Genomic DNA, 18,318 nt, shown 5'->3' on the forward strand with positions numbered 1-18,318 from the left:
CATTTTTCACTTCTTTCCCCTTTTCACAGAACACACCAGCCACTTCTCAGCTCCTGTCTATTTCGGCGGCAAAAAAAAAGAGTATTTTTCAGATATGCTCCCTCATCTACATTCCCACCATTAGCACCTTTTACCATTGCAATCTTTTACCACCTGGCACTTCCATATTTGCAGTTATCTTCTAGTGCATCTTCCTATTAAGTCAGTCTTCACTTGAACATTTAAAACTAAAACTAGTTGCTGTTGAGTCTATTCTGATTCATAGCAATCCTCTATGGCTTCCAAGACAAAGACTCGTCACGAAAGCAAACTGCCCCAGCTTTCTTCCTTACAGCGCCTGGGGAGTTTGGACTGCAGGCCATTTGGTGGGCAGCAACACTGAGGGTAATGACCAGGGATCTTCTAACACATTGCAATCAAATTAACATTAATAAAAAGGTAAATTAAAAAGGCAGTTCTCCCGAATAACTATTTTTGTAAGCATAATAAGTTGTAGCTAGGAGAAATAACAAGAACAGCTATATCTTCCCACTTTAAATAACTAAAAGCTAGATAAAAATCTATAAACGAAGTGCTTTCACAGTGGAAGACAGCAGGGGATGACTGTGGTCCTTGAGAGAAGGGAACCAAATAAGGTGGGCCATATGATGATGGCTATGCTGCTTTACAGCCTAGAGCCAGGCTCCAGGTCATGGGAGGGGGAGAGGAATGCAAACTGTGCCCAATGGTCTGTGGCACTGAGTTGAAGCAACAGACTGGAATTCAAAGAGGCCAATGTAGCTAGAATTTTCAGGCCAGCATCCTGAAGAACAGCTTCCCAGAGCAAAAGTTGCAGAGATCTGCAGAAAGGTTCAAAGGTACTACAAAAACTTCATGGAAAAATGAAATGATGCTCGCTCTCACACAACGCTTTCTACTTTTCCTCTAGGTTCAATAATTCACTGCAACGGCAACATAAAAATCAGACATTGCTCAAAACTAGTGGGTTTATTTTGGAGTTTAACAGGTTACATTGCAGGTAGAAATATTCAAGACAAAGTTATTCAACTAGGACTTATTACACAGTCCATTCAGGGTTGCTAATGGATGCCCAAAGGACACACTACTATAAGCCTCAACTCAGACATTCAGCTCAAGCTCCAGTCCTGTGAGTCAATGGGCCCAGTTCCCCTAATAAAGCGCCAGGAAGCACCCTACTCCACAAGCGAGCTTCCTTCCCCAAAGCACGTGGCTTTCCGTGCTCTGTGGGTTGGAACGACCATCACGCTGTCTCCTGGTTCTGCTGCCGCTCCTCTGCCACTTGTCTGGTGTGACAGCTGTCCTCTTGGAACAAAGACGTTCACTGTGCTCCATCAAGGGCCAGATGAGGCACTCCACTCTTGCCTCATGCTGGTAGCGAAATTCCCCCTCCTGCTTCTGAGGGTTCGTTTTATATGCAGTAAGATGACAATCAAAATGAATCCTGTTCATGAGAACTCCTAACAGAATCCTAGTAGTATCAGCCTCCCCTTGTGCTGCCCAGACCCATGAGGGAAAAGCTGTTTGGTGCAGTAGAGATTATGGCTAGGTCAAGATTAAACGATTCATTGCCCTACAAATGATCATGGAATTCCTCCAGTATATTTCGAAGGTCAACACTGTGTGAGAGGAAATAACTGAAACTAGGAGAACTACAGTAAGCAGTGAACAAAGCAATTCACGAAGAAAATACCAGTCTAACCAGAGATGGTGCTCCTACTAGTCAGCGTGGGAAGCCCTCATAATACATCAGGTCGATTCTCAGAAGCCTACTACACCATGACAGATGTTCCAAATTAACATTAGGTTAAAGGATGCTCTTACTCATCCTAGGAAGACTAAAAACCAACCTGCAAAAACTCCGATGTAAATTAAATGACTGACAGAGCCAAGGCAAACACTCTAAGGAACACATTATCATCGAGCATGCAGAACTAACTTTCAGAATATCTAACATCAGGGGGGGGGGGGAAATATCAAGCATACAAAATATGTGAACCCAAGACACCATATGAAAATTCAGTGGCAGAAGTGATGCAATTTTATTTTTTTAATCATTTTATTGGGGGCTCATACAACTCTTATCCCAAACCATACATGCATCCATTGCGCCAAGCATATTTGTACATTTGTTGCCATCATCATTCTCAAAAGTTTCTTTTTACCTGAGCCCTTGGTATCACCTCATTTTTTCCATCTCCCTCTCCTCTCCTTGCCTCATGAACCCTTGATAATTTACAAATTATTTTGTCATGTCTTACACTGTCCAATGTCTCCCTTCATGTACCTTTCTGCTATCCATCCCCTAGGGAGGGGATTATATGTAGATCACTGTGACGGGCTTCCCCTTCCTCCCCTACCTTCTCCTTACCCCCCCTGGTATCATTACTCTCATTAATGGTCCTGAGGAGTTTATCTGTCCTGGATTCCCTGTGTTTCCAGCTCTTATCTGTACCAGTGTACATGCTCTGGTCTAGCCAGATTTGTAAGGTATTGTAATTGGGATCATGACAGAAGGGGTGGGGGGAGGAAGCATTTAAGAACTAGAGGAAAGATGTATGTTTCATCAGTGCTATACTGCACCCTGACTGGCTCATCTCCTCCCTGTGACCCTTCTGTAAGGGGATGTACAGTTGCCTACAGATATGCTTTGGGTCCCTATTCTGCACTCCCCCTCATTCACAATATGATTTTTTTGTTCTTTGATGCTTGATACCTGATTCTATTGATACCTTGTAATCACACAGGCTTGTATGCTTCTTCCATGTTTCTGAGCTAGATGGCCGCTCGTTTACCTTCAAGCCTTTAAGACTCCAGATGCTATATTTTTTGATAGTCGGGCACCATCAGCTTTCTTCACCACATTTGCTTATGCGCCCGCTTTGTCTTCAGCAATCGTGTTGGGAAGTTGAGAATCATGGAATGCCAGTTTAATAGAAAAAAGAGTTCTTGCATTGAGGGAGTACTTGAGTAGAGGCCCAACGCCCACCTGCTATCTTAATATTAAACCTGTAAGTATATGCACAGAGATCTATTTCCCCATCGTCATATATATATTTACATATGTACATGTCTGTATTTAGACCTCTGTAAATGCCCTTTGCCTCCCAGTTCTTTCCTCTATTTCCTTTTACTTTGCTTTTGTCCCACTATCATGTTCAGCCTTCATTTGGGTTTTAGTAATTTCTCTGTTACATTGCCCTTGATCAAGTCCTGTTAGGCCTCCTACGCCACCCTCCTCTCCATCGATTTTAGACCACTTGTTCCCTTGTCCCTGGGTTTGTTAACACCCACTTTCTTTTTCCAGCTTTCTTCTATCACATATCCCCCAGGAACTGTCAGTCCTCATGTGTTCTCTGGATTGTTTATCCCGCCTATCTTATTTAGATAGATATGCAGACAATAATATGCGCAAAACAAGCAAGACAGAGCAAAACAAAGCAAGAAAAGAAAACCAACAATTAAATAAAAGCCTGTACATAGTTCAAGGTCGGTTTGTTGATCTTTAGGGGTGTTTTCTGTTCTAGTCTGATAGGGTGCCACGGTGTGGCCCCAAAGTCTATTTTTGGTATTCCCTTGAGACTTCCTTGCTCTGTGCCCCTTGCTGTTCTGTTGCACACCCTTAGTGTTTCACCTCAGTGTGGTGGGGTCATATCTGGCGCAATTCCCACACTACGTCTCCGGTGTTGTCCCCAGTAGCACTATGGGTCAGCGAGGGAAGTCGTGTTTTGTAGTGGGGCCGGCCCTATGGTCCTCTCTGTGGATTGGATGCTCTGAGCAGGAATATCGTCCAGGATGTGTTCCACTCTCTCTTCCTCCCCCTTCGTTTGCTCCCGTGTGCTCTGATCAAATATGTCCCTCTCCCCGAGCTGCAGCTTTAGTGCTGCCCTCTGAAGTGAATTCTTCTGCAGGCAGGGAGTGATGCAATTTTAAATCAGCTAGTATAAACAATTCCTCTGCCCTACAGGGTCACTATGGGTTGGAATTGACTCAATGGCAGTGAGTTTGGTTTGGGTTTAGGTAAAAACAATTCCTTTGTCTCAAATTATAAAAGAAAATGTGATCTTCATGAAGAGAAAATCTAAGATACTTTAAAACTCCAAGTTGAACTAGGAGAGATGGAAAACATACCAGGTAAGTTGAAATTGCACTGGATGGACTGAAAAGGGAAAAGACACTGCCGAAGAACAGTGTGAAGGTGTGCATTAGAAATGTTCCAAGTTTAAGTGCAGAAAGAGGGAAGGCTGAACACAAGTGGCTGTGGGACAACGTAAGGCCACAAAATGCATGTGCAATGAAAGTCTCAGGATAAGAGAGGGTTATTAACAGAAAAGTATCTCAAGAATTGCTAAAAATGTTCCAAATTTGATGAAATAATAAGCTTGTAAATCTAACAAAACCACAGAAATAGAGGAGTGAACATCATAATCGCAATAGCTGTAAAAGTCAGTGATAGTTGAAAACAAAAACTTAAAAAACAGGCAGACACAAAAGCGTGTGTTACATTACAGAACAAAGATATGGAAGACAAAAGACAGCTCGTCAAATTATGTCAGCAAGAAGAGAACAAAGCACCATCTTCAAAATACTGGACGGAGAAACAGACAAATGGTCAATCAAAGAACTCTACACTCAGCTGAGAAATGTATTTGTTTCAATGAAAGAAAAAAACAAAAGTTTCTGGATGGGCGGATTCATCATGAGACCTACACATCAGAAAAGCTACAGGCAACTCTTCAAGCAAAAAGAGAGTAATACCATATAAAGTGTGGATTTACACAGACAATGATGAACATATGAGTAAGTACCGAAAAGCTATAGTGTTTTTCAGTTGCTATGAAAGTACCTGATAGTTGAAAGCAAAAAATAATTAACATTGTATAGAGTTTATAACATAGACAGAAGAAAGCTGTATGACAAGCAGAATAGGAGGTGGGAAATGGAAATATATTAACTTAAGGCTTGTAATTCTGTACGTGAAGTAGTATTTCCAAAGAAGCTTCAAAAGGCTCATGAGGAAGTTCCATTATAATTTAGTTCCATTTCTGCACGAACTTTTTGATGCACCCTCATATACATCGAGAGAGAGAACATGACCAAAGAAAAGTGTCTTTTCCAGTGCCTGAAACCCCGAATACTTCTTCCTTGAATGGTAAAAAATAATACTTTAGGCAGAGATGCAAACAATATAGAGTCGAAGGCAGAAGTATGGCTGAGGCATGTGAAGAATGGGCAAAGACCCAGGGTACCAGGAGCTAAGGGGGTAGCAAAGCAATAAGGGATCCAATCAGATCATAGAATCATGGGAGCCATTTTAAATGCTGCTAGGGGATCCAAGGTACACCACATCAAAGTAAAATCAGTATGTATTATAGAACAATCTCTAAATGCTCATTCAAACTCAGTCATTACACCTACTAGAAATGCCAGATGTTAAAAGGTGGGAAGGTTTCCTAATTAATATGGTACACATAATCCTACTCATAAAAATCACTAAAGGGATCTTCCTGAGTGGCCTTGCTATTTCAGAAAGGTCACATGCAATTGATATTATGGATAATTGAGTCTGATGATACTGAAGTACTGTCTGCACATAAATGTTAAGAGCCATGATCTCAGGAGTGAGGGAAAGCAAGAACACACTTTTCAAAGAGGGGGAGTGAATTTTGGCTGGCTGACTAGCTGAATTTCTGTCTCTGCTTCTTCCTCTCCCCTATGCACTGTTAATAACATGTTATTAAAGTGCTATTCAAAATGCACATGAAAAAATGATTGAATAGAAGACTCCCTGAAAGCTTAATGTCGTCCCTGGAAAATAGACCAAACAGAATTTTGGCGTCACCTATGTTTGTAATTAAGTTGTCTAAACAAAAAGAACAGAGGAAGAAGTTTTGTTTCTGTAAAAGCTCTTTGGCTGCAGTTCTTAGAGTTGTACGTGGGATCACATGATTTAATGTCCATCCTCATCAGAACATAGCTCCCTGAATCCTGGAAATAGGCTTTTCTTGTGCATCCCTATATCCCTAGACAATATTACATACTGTCTGGCATATAATACATTCACAACATAACATATGCTGAATAACCAAACCATGAGAATACTACAAGATCAAAAGTAACATCTTTTTATGACTGAAAATCCCGAAGTAGCAAATATAAGCACATATGATAATGATGGAATCCACTACCAGCAAGATAATGTCAGATTAAGGACACAAGTATGACAGCTTAAGAGCAACAACAATAGTAACAGTGCCTATTTCCTGAACACTCTTAATATTTAAAGTTTTTACATTATTTAATTTTACCACAATCTCATAATGTAGATACTAACATTTTCCCCATTTTATATATGGTTAAACTAAGGCTTAAAGAAGGTAAATAACTTTATCTAGGACTAACAAAATTGGTAGCTTCAGCAAAACCCACAATCTGATTCCACGGGGTGGGGGGGGGGGAGTTAAGTTTTAGAAGCTGTGACCTGTAGAGGCTGTCAGGAGCTGCTGAACGGGTTGGGACTCATAAGGACCTTATGTGGGCACAGCAGAATGAAGCGCTGCCATGCCCTAGGCCACCTTCACAGTTGTGTTTGAGGTCATCGTGTCAGCAACCACTATGCTAATCCAATTTGTCAAGGGTCTTACTCTTTTTCACTGAGCCTATAACTTTCCCAAGCATAATGTCCTTTTTCCAGGGATAGAAACTATGTGACACAAAGTCGAGCCATACTCGCTGCGAAGAAGCAATCTGGCTGTACTTATTCCAAAACGTATTTGCTTTTTCTTCTGGAAGTCGTTGATATATTTACATTCTCCACAAACACCACAATTCAAATGCATCAATCACTCACATGCATATGGGGTCAGGTCTACCTCAGTCCTCAAAGTGACGCCCTTACTCTTCAACACATTCAAGGTCTTGTGCAGCAGATTTGCTCGGCGCAATACATTTATTTCCTGACTGCTGCTTCCATGACTGTTAGTTGTGGATCCAAATAAAATGAAATCCTTGGTAATGTCAATCTTTTTTCATCATGATATTGTCTATTGGTCCAGTTGTGAGGATTTTGTTTTTCCTTACACTGAATTGCAATTCCTACTGAAGACGTCAGAGTTTGATTTTCATCAAGTTCTCCCAGATTTCAGCATATTGTACGTGCATCTGCATATTGCAAGTGGGTAATACACCTTTCTCCAACCTTGCTGCATTCTTCTTCATATAACCCAGCCTTTCAGATTATTTGCTTGGCATACAGATTAAGTATGATGAAAGGATACAACGCAGCTGCACACCTTTCTTGATTCTAAGCAGTGCAATAGACCCTTGTTCTGTCTAAACCTCTTGGCTGGAAGGCCACATCTGATTTCCTCTGGCTACAAAAGGGAGGAGAATGCATCTCCACATCTACCCAAAGCCAACTGCCACACAGTGGAGGTCTGAACACGTCCCTACACTCCACCCTTCTTATACCCTGCTCTGACCCTTTCTCAGCCAACCAACCAGTTTCTCTCTGGTCCTCCGGCTCAGCCACATGGAAGCTTGCTCACTGTCCTGCCTCAGTCTCAGTACTGCTCCTTTACTCTGTCTTGGCATGGCCCCTTTGTTCTGCTCCTGGTCTCCATGCTGTAGCCTCAAATGCTTCTGGTCTCGGCCATCACTTTAGGCAGAGAGCTCAAATGTATTTAGTTCATAGTTCTTCCATGACGGCCTCAGGATTCATGCTCTCTTGCTTCTGAGATGGCTCTCTTATAGGTAGAGGAACAGCTTTGATGGAGGTGTAGTTTTGGTCTTTCAGCAGACCATATACCCCTAAGGGGAACAAAGGGTGGAGCTTTGCTTCACATCTCTAGTAAATTGGAGACTCAGAATACATGAGAGGGATTATGGCTAGAAGGGCCATATTAAGTAATTGTCTAGAATTCAGCACTCTTTACAAAGTTACCCACAGTTCCTGATGATCCACACAGCTGAATGTCCGAATAATAAAACAGCAGTAAACATCTTTCTGGTATTATCTGCGTTCAGCCACACTCCATCTGTCATCAGCGGTGATATTCCTCATTCTATAACCTCTTTTGAATCGTTTGATTTTCTAGCAGTTCCCTGTCAGTTTGCTGTTGCAGTAATTTTCTGTTGTAACCCTCAACAAAGTTTTACTTGCATGGGACATTAATGATAGTGTTTGATAATTTTCAAGTTTTGTTGGGCCATTTTTCTTTGGAGTGAGCACAAATATGAATCTCTTCCTGTCAAATGGTTAGGTAGCGGTCTTCCAAAGTTCTAGTCATAGTTGAATGAATGTTTCATAAACATTTTCATTGGTATTGTCAATTCTTAAAACCTTGTTTTTCACATATGTAATGTTGTTTTACATGATTTATTTAATTTTTACAACAATTCTCATAATATAGGACTAACATTTTCATTTTTATGGATGGTTAAACTAAAGCTTGAAGGTAAATAACGTATCTATGATTACAAAACTGGTAGCTTAAGGGTCAAAACCCGCTTCAATCCTACCGGATCTTGATCAAATGATATCTCTGGAAATGTTTGAGTGCTGAGCAATTCTTCTGGGCACAACGACTGTATATTCCTTCCCTATTCTTTTGATACTCCTACATCATTCCCTGTTTTTCCCAAGAGACCCTCCAACATTGCAGTGTGAGACTGAATGTTTTCGTCAGTCCACTCAGCTTTGAGATATCCTCATGGTGCTATTCCTTCTGGGTTTTAAAATTCCGGGTTGCTGCCCATTTCATTATAAAGCTTTGTCTTTTCAAGCTGCCTTTTGAAAAATGGTTTTTCTCCTTACTTCATTTTTGCATTCATTTTAGCTACGCTACATTCAAAAGCAAGTTTCAGAGTCTCCTGTGACATCCACGTTGGTCCTTTCTTTCCCCTTTTTCTAGGATCTTTTATTTTTCTTCATGTAAGAATCTCTTGATGTCATCCCATAACTCATCAGGTCTTTGGTCATTAGTGTTCAGTGCATCAACTCTGTTCTTGAAATGGTCTCTAAATGCAGGCAAGATATTCTCAAGGTTGCATTTTGCCTCCCATTAACTTGTTTTAATTATACTCAACTTCAACCTGACCTTGTATATGAGCAATTGGGCCATCGTCAGTCCCTGGCCTTGTTTTTGGCTGGTTATGTTTAACTGTTTATCTCTTCACACAGATGTAGTCAATCCGATTCCTATGCATTCCATCTGATGAGGTTCATGTATAGAGTCACCATTTATGTTATTGAAAAAGGTACCTGCAATAAAGAAGTTATTATACTTGCAAAATTCTATTATGTGATCTCCAACTTAATTTCTATTGCAAGACTATATTTTCCAACTACTGAGACTTCCTTTCTTTCTAATGTTCATATTCCAATCATCAATAATTACCAATGCATTTTGAGTGCATGTTTAATCAGTTTCAGACTGATGAAGCTAGGAGAACTCTTCAATTTCTTCATCAATGACTGTGGTAGTTACTGTGCATACTTGAGTATAAGCCAAGCTTTTCAGCACATTTTTAATGCAGTTTTTGTGGTAAAATTAGGTACCTTGGTGGACATTTAGGTGGGCTTATACTTGAGTATATACAGTATGTAATTTCATGTCAACTTGAGATTACACAAAAGTGTAGGGATGGAGTTTAGCCTGTCCATCAGTCACAGCCTGTTGGTACTTCAGTCCATCAGTCACAGCCTGTTGGAACCTCCCCTCTACTCTCTGCATTCACCTTCCTGTTGGCTGACCCTGATTGCGGCCAAAGCTACCACCACTGGATCCATACAACTTGACACCTATCGGCTTGTGACCTTCCTGCATTCTGCATCATTGCCGTGACTGAGTGAGTTTGAAGAGGACTGATAAACTAGTATCGGACTTAGGGACTTGAGTTGGACTGGGCTGGGATGCTTTCATTATGTATAATTACTTTTTGATAGATAATTACTTCTTGATATGAAGCGCTTTCTTACATATATATGAGTGTCACTGGATTTGTTTCTCTAGTCAACCCAGCCTAACACACTGTTTGGTGCACAAATTTAAATAACAGTTGTTTTAACTAGACTTCCTTACAGACTTGCTTACTATCCTATCACAGAGAGCATTGTACTTCAAGATTGATTTTCAAGCTGTCAACTAGGTGCAATGAATTTAGGAGAAGTTCATTGGTTGAAACAAAACATGGGAGAAAACCTAGAATCGAAAAGAGTTATAAGATACCTGGTATAACAATGTCTGCAATATGACCACTGTTTATTCCCTTTGACACTGTGTATTTTATATCTAACATGTCCATTTCACACCCTCATATCAAGGTACCTTTAAATTTAGAATAGTGAAATTATTACTTTACATAACTTATATTTTATAAATAAGATCCTTAAGACAAGGAAGGTAAAGAATTCAATTAGTCCCAATTTGGCATTTTATGATTACATTTCCTCTGAGGTTACTTTTATGGTGCCTACTTTATTGAATTAGATAAAACTCATAAAAGCAAAAGAGATAGGGCATATAGCATTAAAAATTTTATCTCTGCCTTGAACTCAACTTGAGTACTGAGCATTAATTGTATCAAAAAAATAATAAACCCAATAGGAAATACAAATAAATAGTGAGACTCAAGACTGGCTATCTGATTTTTAGTAAATTAAATTATTCCATGAAGGAAATAAGAATCACATAACCTATAGTATAAGAAGCCCAGAAATTAGTGAATTTGTATTATATGAGTCAACCTAATTGCACATAACTTTCTCGAGACGAAATTGTTAGAATTTTAAATGAGAAACATGGAAGCCTGGTGGCACAGCGGCTATCCTGGACTGCTCCTTCGAGCCCACCAGTTGCTCCGCCGGCACAAGAGTGGCAGTCTGCTTCCCTCAAGATGTGTAGCTTGGCAACCCTATGAGGCCAGTCTCCTGTGTCCTGTAGGAGCTTTTCGAGGAAAACTGGACTCAACAGCCGTGGCTCTGGTTTGCGTTGTTTCTTGAAGCAGAAAAGAACTCTAAAGGTGTGGGCAATTACACAACCTTCATAGGAACATTTATTTCAATAAAATATTACCAGGGTGAAAGATTTTATGGGGTAAGAAATATCCTTCTGGAAAGCAAATTGGTCTTTGTTCTTGGTTCCTTTGGAAATTTACTGAATAACTCAGTGGCCTTTTCTTATGCAAGGCTAAACACTATAGCAGAGGATTTGTGCTAATGAGTGGTGAGTAGGACTCTTTTATCTAACTGATATCAACTAACCTTCAAAAGGGTGCAAATCATGATTCCATCATGATCATGCATATGCATTGAGGCCTCAGTCATGCTTATGCAATAAGGCTCCAGTCATAACTAAGTAATGAAGCCAACAAAAGGTCTTTACATCAGCGCCTCCTGGTTGATAAAAGACACACGGGGGGGGGGGGGGGGTACCCTCCCCCCAACCACCCCTCCCCCCACAGAATTCCTCCCCACTGCCAAAGCAATGTATTTAAATTTTTTGACAAAACAGCCATATCACCTTCAAAGTACTCTCCATTACGCTTAATGCATTTGTCAAATATGCATTCCATTGTTGGAAAAACCTTCCAAACTCATCTGTTTAGATGGCTGCCAGCGCCTCCCTTGTTTGTTTGTTTTTCTTCACCTCTTCTATGTCATCAAATTGCTGTCCTTTCATGTCCCTCTTCATTCGCAGAAACAAACAGAAGTTGCATGGAGTGAAGTCAGATGAGTAAGGTGAATGGGGCAAAAGAGGCATGCTGCCTTTTTGCCAAAAACTGGCACACTGAGACGGCTGCATAAGCAGGTACATTGTCGTGGTGGCAAAACCTGTTCCCCACATTCCACAAATCAGGCCCTTTGTGTCACACACTGTTATACAATCTTTTCAAAAACCTCTAAATAGAAAGCTTGATTAACAATCTGACCTGGTGGAATGAACTCCAAATACACTATGATTTGACATTTTTATCTGTTCAGGAAGTTGACGAAAATCCAGAAAAAAGGTTTGCCATCAATCGACATCTCACCTTTTCTGAAACAAGAAAACCACTCATACAGTGAGTTTTATTCCTATAGTGCTGTCCTTGTAAGCTGTGTTCAACAGCACAATAGTTTCTGCAGCATTTTTCATGAGCAGAAAACAAAATTTCACAGCTGCACACTGTTCTCATAAATTAGCCAGCACAAAACGAGGTACAAGCAAACTGCTTTTACAAAAAAGTTTACTGTGTTCACAAAGGACATTCCCAGGAGATTCCACTGGAAGCACTAACTCAGAACCAGTTACTTGAGGCTCAGACAGAGGGGAGAAATGTCTACCATTGTTTTTTATTTTGGGTGGGGGGGGGGCGGTGAGATACCTCTTTGTATATACATGTAGGATGTGGGCGATTTTTTTTCACACATCCGCCAGGACCTTGACCCATGTTACTGTCTCATCTTTATGTTGATCCAGATTTGTAACTCTGGTGCATTCACTTACTTGATATGACAATTGTAGCCATGGTCTTTATAAATAAATGGATGAGATTATACAGACTGGGTAATTTACTCTTTTCCTGGTGGTAGAGCGGGTGGGAGAAGATGCTGATAGAAATGAATATATGACTCAGTTGTAAATGATTAACAGGGGTCATGGTGATTGGAAAACTTAGCACTCTAGCTGGAGGAGCGGTCAATCTTATAATCTTGCTGGGTACAAAATAAGTTATGAGAGAAGCAGCAAGTGGGGGTGAAATCTTACTTCCATCAAGAAAAAAGGTGTGAGCAATGGTAAGAATGGTATCGTGAGCACTGACAAGCCTGAACAGTAACCTGTTGACTTCTCTAATAGACCCCACAATTGTGAGATGATCTGTGAGTTGTGTGTGACTACTGCAATGTTTTATCCAGCCCAGAGAAGTAGAGTGTGTCGTGGAAAGATAATTGGTATCAGAATTGGTAAGAAAGGTAGGAGAGTCAGGTATGTCTGACCTCAGCCTTGGCTGACGTTGAGTTTGATTCTCCTCCCCCAATTGAAGTCAGAGGAGGCCACACACTGCCTCCATGCCATTTTTACAGCATCCTTTAGCTACAGCTAATCTGTAGTTCTAAGTACAGCACTTTCTCTGAATTCTGCTAGTCATTTCAGTGAATGACTGAAACCGAAGGAAGAGGAGTCAGAAGGTGGGAGTGAGATAGCTCAGGAATGGCCCTTAAGCTTGCAGAGAGTGTCTTTGCTTTGTCTGTTTGCTTTTTTCTTAATCGTTTTATTAGGGGCTCATACAATTCTTATCACAATCCATGCATACATCAATTGTGCAAAGCACATTTGTACACATTGTCCTCATCATTCTCAAAACATTTGCTCTCCACTTAAGCCCCCGGCATTAGGTCCTCCTTTTTCCCCTCCCTCCCTGCTCCCCTTCCCTCATGAACCCTTGATAATTTATAAATTATTATTTTGTCATATATTGCCCTGTCTGATGTCTCCCTTCACCCACTCTTCTGTTGTCCATCCCCCAGGGAGGAGGTCACATGTAGATCCTTGTAATTGGTTCCCCCTTTCCAACCCACCCCCCTCTACGTTCCCAGTATTGCCACTCACACCACTGGTCCTGAAGGGATCATCCCCCCTTGGATTTCCTGTGTTTCTGGTTCCTTTCTATACCAGTGTCCATCCTCTGGTCTAGCCAGACTTGCAAAGTAGAATTCGGATCATGATAGTGGGGTGGGGAATGGGGGGGGGGGTGGAAGAGGAAGCATTTAGAAACTAGAGGAAAGTTGTAATTTTCATCGTTGCTACATCACACCCTGTCTGGCTCGTCTCCTCCCCAAGACCCATCTGCAAGGGGATCTCCAGTGGCCTACAGATGGGCATTGGGTCTCCACTCTGCATTCCCACCTCTCATTCACTATGGTAAGATTGTTTTGTTCTGATGATGCCTGATACCTGATCCCTTCAGCACCTCGTGATTGCACAGGCTGGTGTGCTTCTTCCATGTAGGCTTTGTTGCTTCTGAGCTAAATGGCGGCCTGTTTACCTTCAAGCCTTTAAGACCCCAGGCACTGTATCTTTTGATAGCCGGGCACCATCAACTTTCTTCACCACATTTTCTTATTCACCCACTTTATCTTTAGCGGTTGTGTCAGGAAGGTGAGCATCATAGAATTCCAATTTAATAGAAGAAAGTACTGTTGCATTGAGGGAGTACTTGAATGGAGCCCAATGTCCTGCAGAGAGCGTCTTTGAAGGGACAGTGAGAAAATTCAAAATTTGAGGCCAGAGGATTAGAAATAAGGATGGTGTGTGAATTATCATACTTGCAGACTGCATCTGCCTATTTGGCTGTCTGAAGGACAGTGTCCCGTTTTCTTATAAGATCTGACTTATGAGCCTTGGAGGCCAGTCCCAAAGAAAGTGCTGCATGGGCTCCGGGTATCAGAGATGATTCAAAGTGATTAAATGGGGATGGCATGAATCCTCACATTTTGGAGAATGGATTTATGTCAATTGCTATCAATAAATATTCTTATTTATCCTGAGGGGAAATTTTACAAGAAAATTAAAATAAAATTTTATATGATATAGACATTATAGTATGTCATAAAATACCTGGATATTAACATGGATATACACTCGTTTAGTGCATTCTCCCATTAAAGATTACCACAAATCAATAATGACTTGGAATATCTATTCTAAATTGTTTTAAGCTAAACAAATGACTGTAAGTATTACTAAAGAAATACAAAACTAGTCATTATTTCTGAAGTAAAGTAGCTTTTTCCTTCCCATGAGCCTACATACTCTTTACTGTTCAGACTTTTTGGATACAATTATAGTATATGCTCTGAATATCTTACTAAGAAGATACCAAAACCAACCATACAGGCTATCCTAGTATTAAGGAATGATATTTTATCATTGCCAACAAACCTTCTTCTTTCTTAAGAGAAATGACACATTCACCCAGCACCTGTATTATCTTTACCTTCAGAATTCCAAGATTAAAAGAGTCCTAATAGCAAATGTGTAGAAATTACATGCAAGGTATTTCTTTCTTTTTTGTCTGGTTGTTATTGTTTTTTTTTTAAGTCATGTCCAATTAGGGCTAATTAAGGTTGGTTTACAAATATTACACAGATCAAGCATGAAAGAGCTTCCAAAAGTCTGTGGAATTCTGATTTTTTTAATGTGCTTTTCTAAAGCCCCTTCATGAAACTGTATTAGCCCTAACTACTCATTGAATACGACATTCACGCTGTCTGAGACTGTAACTGAACCCGAAAGCTCCCGTGGTCCACTGTAAATTTCTTTGTCTTATACACAATTGAACTATAATACGATGCACATTAAGGGACCTGGTGGTGCAGTGGCTGGGTGCTCAGCTGCTCAATGGAAGGTCAGTAGTTGGAACTCAAATACTGCTCCACAAGAGAAGATGTGCCTGTTTGCTTCCACACAGGATACTACCTTGGAAATCCTACGAAGCAGTGCTGCTCTGTCTGAGAGGATGGCTTTGAGTTACAATCAGCTCAACAGCAATAGATTTAGAGTGTGAATTAATAAAGCTAGTTGACTTCAACTCCATTTTTCAAAAGTCAAATTGTACCAAGAAGGATTACATTTTTGGTTGAATACTTGATATTAAGATATTTTTAAATATCTTCTATTTAAGAACAGAAATAATTCTAAATTGAAGAAAGTCGTAAGATAAAAGTGTGATTAACTACAGCAAAAGGAAGCCCACTCTGATCTCTAGATTACCAATGTGCCAGAAACAAATAAAACATGGTCTTTACGATAGAACAAATGGCCTTTATTAGGCAAACTTTAATAAAAATAAAGGATTTGGCCAGTTCTTGATGAGAACAAGTAGATTTGTCCTTTTTAGAGGGTAGGTTGGAAGAAAATGGAATAGAAGGGTGAGGAGAGGAGAATCTAGTTTCACTGTCATAGACAGTAAACTTTATTATATTTTCAGACAGAAAAATAAAAACTCTAGAGAAGAACACTGGTGGTAGGTAGGGTTTTGGCTCCCATTATCTATGTAAGATAATTTGATAAAGAGAAAGGGAAGGAAACAAACATTTATTAAATACCTACTATGTGCTATGTTATAAACTCTGGTGGTGTGATGAAGGGCAGAGTTGCTAACAAAGCCCCCCAGTTGCCCCAAGGGCTAAAGATGTGGCAGCCAACTTGTGAGCTGTAAGCAAGACTGTAGCGATTTTGATTTATCTCAACCATGTTTAAATATAATTAATTTTGCTATAGATTTACCACTGTATGTTTTGACTGTTTCCAAGGTTCAAAAAAAAGCTTGGAAGGTTAATTATGATGTGCATCTGCGTGGGTTGAATTGACCCCTCCAGCTTTAAGTAATTGTATAAAATCGACGAGGAGCAGTCAGCTGGAAAGTAGATGCCAAGATAATGAACTATAAAATTATTTTATACACTATTTTTAATGCGTTTACTGTGTTTAATGGCTTTCTGCAGCCGCCTACCTACAAGTAATATGTGATTAACAGTGTGAGAAGAAATTAGTATAATTACCATGGGAAAGTGGGATAATTCAAGCACTTACCAAGCTAGCCACCCTTGCTATCGTGCTCTCTTGGCTAGTCTCCTAATGAAATTTTTTTTTGCTTCTCTTTTTCTGTCTCACTTGGAATGAGTATTGATTAAGTTCATGACTCCGGGGTATAGACCTGCTATTTGTGGTAAAATGATTCTGTAAAGACAGACAATCCCTGTGACCCTGCTTAGCGGTTCTACTCTGTCCTACAGGTTCTGCTAGGAGTTGGAATCAGCTTGATGGCAGTGGGTTTGGTTTGCAGATGAACTATTTTAACAAAAATATTTGGGTTATTTGAATATAATTCTTTGTTTTCAGTTGCAAATCTCATTGTCCTTTCAACAACTTCATTTAAATTGATTTATTTACTCAGTCAGGCTTTCAATTGATTCTATTAACATTTGTTTCACTAAAACAGGTATTAAGTTCTGATGTATAGTTTGAATAATCTTAAAAACTATTTGCTTTTAACTTTCCAAAGCATTCTGAACAATTTTTCACCCTGAGAATTTAATATAATTTTTGGGAAAAGCCATAATGTGTCAATATTCAACACCTTTTTTCCTGTGTATACTTGTTTCATGAAACTACCGTATTTTTCAAAACTTATCCATTAGTTCTCAGGTAAGAAAACCTCAGTCACTGGGCATGATAAGCTGGAAAATTATGAATACTTTAGAAAATGCTTTCTTGACAATACACTATAGAAACGCTTTGGTGAGATCCCCAATATTCACAAATCATTCTCAAGACGTATATTTTACTTTTACTTCAATACTTACATTATACTCACTCACTACTCCTTTATAAACTTCATAAAACTCTTCAACATTAATCCGATCCATGTTAAACTATATTAAAAAACAAGTGAATAAGCCAATCAACACAAGAAAAACAAATAAACCGGACTTAGTACTCACATTTATAATCTTTGGATTATATAGTGCTTGTATTAAAATATAAACTTTTCAACACTTAAATAATCATTGAAGTAAAAGCTTTATTTTTTTTTCTTTATTTTTTTCCCTTTTCTTTTTTTTACATTTTATTAGGGACTCATACAACTCTTATCACAATCCATACATATACATACATCAATTGTATAAAGCACATCCATACATTCCCCGCCCCAATCATTCTCAAAGCATTTGCTCTCCACTTAAGCCCTGAAGTAAAAGCTTTATTAAGAATTAGCTTATCAAAAACAAAACAAAAAGAATTAGCTTATCAATAATAAAATGACTAAGAGTTTAGGAATTAATGTATATTGTTTTAAGCTCTATACATACATCATTTTACTTAAACCTTACAAGCCTATGACAAAGGTAGTGTTAATGTTCTCAATTTACAGATGAGATTAATGAGGCTCAGAGTGGTTATAAATAGCCATCCCAAATATGTATTCCATCTCAGATAATCTGATCGATCGCACTGATGATGCTCCTACCCACTATACTGTACCTTTCCACGGATAAAGAACAAATAAATCGATTTGGGAAAACTAATAGCCAGAATGCTCCTTAGAGGCAAGGATGATGAGACGTCATCTCACGTTCTTTGGAGATATTGTCAGGAGAAATCAGTCCTTGGTGAAGGACATCATGCTTAGTTAAATAGAAGATCAATGAAAAAGAGGAAGACCCTGGATGGGATGGGTTGACCCAGTGGCTGCAACCATGGGCTTAAACCTAAGGAACAATGGTGAGGATGGTGCAGGACCAGGCAACATTCC

At 39.6% G+C, this 18,318-nt stretch overlaps 1 protein-coding gene across 1 annotated transcript in view; it reads right to left on the minus strand.

Moving 5' to 3' along the window:
* Positions 1–18,318, minus strand: part of NME7 (NME/NM23 family member 7) — a 297,332-nt gene that overhangs the window by 161,592 nt on the left and 117,422 nt on the right. The window contains exon 9 of the mRNA XM_075564565.1: positions 17,369–17,437. Within this exon, the coding sequence (XP_075420680.1) occupies positions 17,369–17,437 (69 nt within the window). The remainder of the gene's footprint in view (positions 1–17,368; positions 17,438–18,318) is intronic.

This window comes from Tenrec ecaudatus, chromosome 1, assembly GCF_050624435.1.
Source record: "Tenrec ecaudatus isolate mTenEca1 chromosome 1, mTenEca1.hap1, whole genome shotgun sequence".
Lineage (NCBI taxonomy): Eukaryota > Metazoa > Chordata > Mammalia > Afrosoricida > Tenrecidae > Tenrec > Tenrec ecaudatus.